General features: G+C 36.4%; 1 protein-coding gene across 1 annotated transcript; it reads right to left on the reverse strand.

Moving 5' to 3' along the window:
* Positions 1-535: 535 nt before the first annotated feature.
* On the reverse strand, positions 536-5,306 carry LOC108219178 (mitochondrial phosphate carrier protein 3, mitochondrial). Its single transcript, XM_017392479.1, has 6 exons — positions 4,841-5,306; positions 3,315-3,676; positions 3,177-3,220; positions 1,306-1,520; positions 1,084-1,208; positions 536-950 (listed from the first exon to the last, which is right to left on the reverse strand). The coding sequence occupies exons 1-6, from the start codon at positions 5,153-5,155 to the stop codon at positions 890-892; spliced, it is 1,122 nt and encodes a 373-aa protein (XP_017247968.1). The 5' UTR covers positions 5,156-5,306; the 3' UTR covers positions 536-889.
* Between the last annotated feature and the right edge of the window lie 1,299 nt (positions 5,307-6,605).

Genomic DNA, 6,605 nt, shown 5'->3' on the forward strand with positions numbered 1-6,605 from the left:
TATTGTTTACACATTACTGTTCGATCGTAGATTCGTACACCAGAATACTGTGCCTGTCACAACATACAACGTGCAAGAGCTTTGAAACTTGACAGCGGTAGCTTTGAACCTTGGTCATCTATCCAGTCAACGGTCAAACACCTCATAGGATGCGAAGAGAATTTTTCCCGTAGTAAACGCATTCATTAGGTTTCTTATTACTGGCCTTTATCTTACACACTTGGGCAAAAAATAAATGATTTCACATCCAAATTAGGGCAGTACTAGTACGCATGGAACTGCCTTCAAAGCAAAACACACATGCCTTGACACGGTGCCTACGGTACTGTACAGAACAACAATCTGATCTTCAGTCAATAATCACTCAACTGTAAACAGATAGACAAATGCTATTCTGAATCTTTCAAGGCAGCAACTTTGGAAAAACTCAAAGTTGGACTACCTCTAGCATGCAAGTCTGCATTAAGAAAGATGTCTAACTAACAAGTAACCACCAAAGTGAAAAAACTATCGATTCAAACCTAAAACTCATATATGAAGCAAACAGCCTGTAAATAGCCAGAAAAAAACTAGATATAGTTAATAAACCGTATATGGACAAAACAAACTACCCCAAGTTGTCCATTATTATATGTCTTTCCAGTGGGGCAAAAGCATTATCCTAATCTCAAGATGGGCATCTCTGTCTATTCTAACAAAAAATTTCCAAGGAAACGGGAGTGGATTACCACCTCCAATATCAGAGTTAACTAGGAACAAACTGCCACAAGTTTTAGATGTAAAAAAAGAATATTCTGATTTGCCATCCACGCAACATCAGCCATGCTATATTTATTTAACAGCCTCTCATTGTCTCAGAACCAAAATCCCTCAACCACTGGAGTTGGTCCTAGGCCTGTGCAGGCTCAGTCTCAGCAGCAGCAACAGGGGCAGCACCACCAGTTGTTGGCCTGTACAACATGTTAATTATTATCAAATCCAATTTTAATAACACTAGCAACTAAATCAAATATAGAATGGGAGGCCATGTAATGTAGACTGAAACTTGTTATAACAAGACTTCATTTTATGAATTCAACTTACAGCCCGACAAAAACTTTGAAAGCATCATATATCCCCCATTGGGCTCCTGTGAGAGTTCCAATCATGACAATACGAAGAGGAAGCCCACGGGTGAAAAGTCCCAACATACCCATCTTCTTCACAGCCTGACAATGAAAATCATGGGTTGAATATGTAGATATATGCAAAACACACAAGAAGATACATTTCAGTAAATGATAACATTCAACAAGAAGCACTTACATCACCGACGGTGGCACCTTTCGCATTGTTAAGGAAAGAAACAAGATTATCAGCAGGATGTGACACAATAGCACAGAACACACCAGCAACATATCCACCAGCAAAGCTCACACCAAGCTGCAACTCTTTGCTACACTGTTCTTTCGGTGTAGGGATCGCATATTTATATAACATCTCAACGATTGTCTCAAATGATGCAAACTTCATCATTGTATCTGCACATTACACAATATAATCTATAAAGATCCAGTAAAAATAGTGCTGAGCATGCCAACTAAACCTCATAAATTTATAATGTTACTAAAAATCTAAGACAGAGAGCATGTAAGTATACAATTAAGAAGAAAGTTTTATTCGGTTTTCCCTCCAACATTCATCAATGGCCCAGTCCACACTTTAACTCATTACAGCACAATATTATTAACTTCAATATCAACACATACATTGTAACTTCAATAAAACTCTAGCTCTTTGTTAGTTTAGGGATAATCAGAGACAAGAATACTCTAATTTATTTTTGGGCAGGTAGAGGTATATTCTTTTCGTTATTTGTACTATTCTCGGCTGTGAGCAACTGAGTTTTCTAGAAAGGAATTTACTATATGCACTGTGTAATAATCATTAGATGTGCCCTTCCACATGTATCAGTTTTTAAGATGTTTTCTGAGAATGAACGCAACAGAAATCGTAATTAGCGAAGATTAGGGCTGTCAAAAAAAATCCGAAAAATCCGCCACCGTATCCGAGAAAAAGCGGATATTATCCGAATCCGTGATATTCGAATCCGAAACGAAATACATATATGATATTTAAATTACATAATATATAAATTATACCTAATTAAAATTTTATGCTATTAGCTTGTAGTGTGTGTATATGCATTAAATAATACATTTATACAAAATTTATATAATTATACAAATACTAAAATACTCTATACATATATAAAAATATCATTTGAGCTTAGTCATAAAAAAATTGTTCGAAAATCATCGCCAATACGGTATAACCATAAAAAATATCCGACATCCGTCCGAAATATCCGCACCCGTATCCGGGAAAAAGCGGATATTATCTGTATCTGAAATAAAACGGATATTATCCGTATCCGAATCCGACAGTTGCGGATAAGGATACGGATATAGGCATATCCGTATCCGAATTATCCGTTTGACAGCCCTAGCGAAGATAACATGCATAATACAGCTGTATTCAAGTGAAAAACCAAAAGAAACCGATGTTCAAACGAGCATGGGTGTATAAATAGATAATTTAGTAATGCATCATAACAACCCCCAATTTAAAGTGACACTCCAATGACTATAAGGTTCTTAAGGCAGGGAGTAATATGCATGTCACGCCCGTCATCTTGACAATCCCCTCATTAAAAATACCAACCTTAAATATGACAAGTAGGTCATCACGATTCCAACTTAAAGAGTACAATCAACAATGCATCCTTTAAAACACCCAGTACTGGTTCTGCTTAATTTAAGTGACCAACTATTCCGAGCATTAGGCTGAATAAATTTAAGGAGTAGTGAACAATACGTTTACCATATACTATCCACTGAAGGTGCACAAGCATAATTGTTCATATGTTAAGTGACTGATCCTCCCATATAAGCTTAATAATGTTAGTTTCTATTCATCATATGTATATTAACAACTAATTCTTGAAGGATACTACGAAGTACAAACTATTAAAGATTGACCAAAACAAAAATTAACAAGTGACGAAACCACAAAAAACTTAGGACTCTACAAAGACTAATAGTCTAGAACAAATACAAACCATGTCATGCCAAATTAGTTATATTTGCATGCTTATCACAGAGACAAAGAGTTATAGTGGTGATGCACAAACTTACATGGAATCTGGCGTCCCCATAGTGGAACCAAGCCCTTGTATAACCTGTACAAGTTTGACCAAGTTAGTTTCCTACTTTCCAAAAGCATAATCCAAAAAAAAAAAACAGAAGAGAAACAGGCAGTTGCTAAATTAATACCCAAGAGCGCCTTCAGATTTGACAAACTTGGGAAGTCCATCACCCAAACCCCTAGCAAAACCAGGTTGAGTCTGTACACGAACCTTCACTGCTTCAAAGGGGCATAAAGCGATATCAGCAATCACCTCAGCAGATGCAGAACCAGCAAGGTAAATGAGGGTCTTGTATTTGGCAGCATACTCTGGCCCGGCAATATCAGAATAATACTTCTTAAAGAATTCGTAAAACCCAAACTTGCAGGCACCCTGAGCACTGTACCCGAGAAGTGTCGGCACCCATCCCCTAAAGAATCCCCTTACACCCTGCTCCTTAAGCAATACTCCAAATCCTGATGAGATGCTCTTGTACTTTGCGGGATCAATCTAATACAATTACAAAATCAAAGTTGGATTGAATGTTTCAAAAACTAAAAGCATCACCATATACACCCAAACAGATTATTATACGCATGGCTAAATGTGAGAAATGTATTATACTATCATAAGATATTTGGCAGATAATTGAACATATAATAATATGTGGATACTGGAAGCATCAGCTTTAACTTGATGAACTTTATCCGCATTTAGGAGACATAGCTCCAAGTAAGTCCATATTCTTTCAAATGCAGAACAGTACTTTCAAGATGAAGAAATCAGTATATGGTAAACAATGAATCCACTATTTAAGACCACTTGGGCTTGGGAAAAAAATAACAACAAAATCAGCCCCAAAAAGAAAATCACAAATAGCAAAACTGGACTTAAGACATAGAAATTACAAGCGCACACACACACACACAAACCTTCAATCACAGAGACAGCAAAACATCATATAAAATATATTGTTTTACATATAATAATCAACATAGAACAGAATAACAAGACGAAAATATTCTGCGCCTAAACAAGTTAAACCTATAACACATGAAGTAGGAGCACGGTTTATTCTTAGTACCCTATTTCAGCAGCATATGTTAAGGGATCCCCCAACAAAATTCTGTCAGACAGATCAGTTTAAACTTCAAAACAAGATGAACACTAAACCTTGTTGATGTAAATACATTGTACTGCTAAACCACATATTAAGATGAAAACCACTAATACTTCTCGAGCTTATAATTTCTGATCACATTTCAATACAATATGCAGTGCCTACTGCCTCACACGGTATGTAAGCCAAACAATTAAGATATATACAACTATTTGGAAAAAAAAAAAGAGTAGGTACATGTCTACAACAATCTAGGTCTAGCTACTTTCAGAACTTTTTTGGTGAATAATTTCTAGTTTCAGTTTTTAACCCACCGATTCGAAAAAATGATTTAATACTAAACATAATACAGCTGTATTTCATTATTTCAGCACGCGAAATGTTTTCAAACTCTATATACATATAAAAACATATTCAGTCTACATCTACACAACATATATAAAAAGCAAATCAGAAAAACAGTAAACGACGCATCCGAGCAGATCTAATCAAATTACCAACAGATCTGAACATATAACACAAAAAATTGACATAGATATGGACAAAATGAAGACCTGCATATTGCATTTCACGAGGTCAAGAGGAGTCACGGTCATGTGAGTGAGTCCACAGCTCAAAATTCCACCAACAGTACAGGCGGCGTAGAACTGCGGCGAGTACATCTCGATCTTGCCGAGCGGCTCGTTCGGAGCCTGAATCATCACTCTACTCCTCGCCGGAGAAACAGCTTGCTCGGCGCTAGGGCTTGAAAAAGCAGTAGCAGCAGCTCTGTTTGTCGTGAGCTTGTTGAGCAACAGGTTGCTAGACGACGACGAGTAGAGATAGGAAGGGATGAGAGATTGGCGGGGAGAGTTGTCGGAGAACGCCATCGGAAGAAATCGACGGCGGAGATGAGAGGAGATGTGTTTGTTTTTGCCTGGTAAATCTGGTGTGTCTAAAGGCGTGGGGTGTGTGTGTAACGATTCGTTGACGATGCGTTGTTTATACGAATGTAGTCCCCAATGAAATGGAATGGGCAGGTAGACAAGTGGGCTGAATTTACGCTTTTGTACACACCAAAAGGCTGTGGTGGCTAAAATTTTTGACCCGTTTGAATTGAAAAGAGAAAAAAATGGGGTTAATTAGAGCATCTCCAAGAGCCTCCTTGTTGGCTCCTAAATATAATATAAAAAATGTGGCTCTTAGCAATTTAGGACAAAGTTAAGAGTGTAAACTCCAACAATACTCTCTACATCTCTTCTCTATTTCATATTTTATTCATATATTGGGCTCCACTATAACAAAAGAGATGGAAAGATGGAGGTGAATTGGAAGGAAGAATTTTTTTATTGTGAAAAAATAAGTTAGGAGCAATGTGGTGGCTCTTAACTTTGAGGAGAGAGAAGAGAGAAACAAGAGGCTCTTAGTGATTTAAGAGCCACTTAAGAGTCTCTTGGAGCAACATTTTTCCTCTCCCTCCTCAAATCTCAAGTTAGGAGCCTAAATGAAGAGCCTCTTGGAGATGCTCTTATCAACTCATCATTGAAGTGGCTGATCTCCACGGGGTCTCAAGTTGCTCACTAAACTCGCTTAATGGTATCAAACTCATCACTGCCGTTAAAAAAAGTAACGGAGGTTAGACGGAGTGACAGATTGGCGGTTGACGTGGCACATTAATAAAAAAGACTAAAGAAAAAAAAATAAAAAAAATAGAAAATAGAAATGCCACATAATTTGAAGTTTATATGGAAATAAAGTATGCAAACTTTCTGATTAAATTGATTTTAGGATATAATTATCTTCTTTTTTTTTGTGACAAATATGGCTTATATCCTAAAATCAATTTAATCAGAAAGTTTGCATACTTTATTTCCATATAAACTTCAAATTATGTGGCATTTCTATTTTCTATTCTTTTTATTTTCTTTCATTTTTTTTTCTTTAGTCTTTTTTTTTATTAATGTGCCACGTCAACCGCCAATCTGTCACTTCGTCTAACCTCCGTTACTTTTTTTAACGCCAGTGATGAGTTTGATACCATTAAGCGAGTTTAGTGAGCAACTTGAGATCCCGTGGAGATCAGCGATGAAGTTGATACCATTTGTCCACTTCAGTGATGAGTTTGATAATTAACTCGAAAAAAATGTATTGGTTCCCTTTTTATTTCATTGGGCCTTTTGACTTGGGTGAATTATTTTAAGGGTAACGGGTATTTTCCGTGCCAAGATAATTAGAAATATAATAAATATTATCAAAGAAAACTCTAAGTGATGTGTTGTGATATAATTTTATATATTACATTTTATATATGATTATTTTATTCTTTTATTTTGGGGTTGT

The sequence above is a fragment of the Daucus carota genome, chromosome 4 (genome assembly GCF_001625215.2).
Source record: "Daucus carota subsp. sativus chromosome 4, DH1 v3.0, whole genome shotgun sequence".
NCBI lineage: Eukaryota > Viridiplantae > Streptophyta > Magnoliopsida > Apiales > Apiaceae > Daucus > Daucus carota.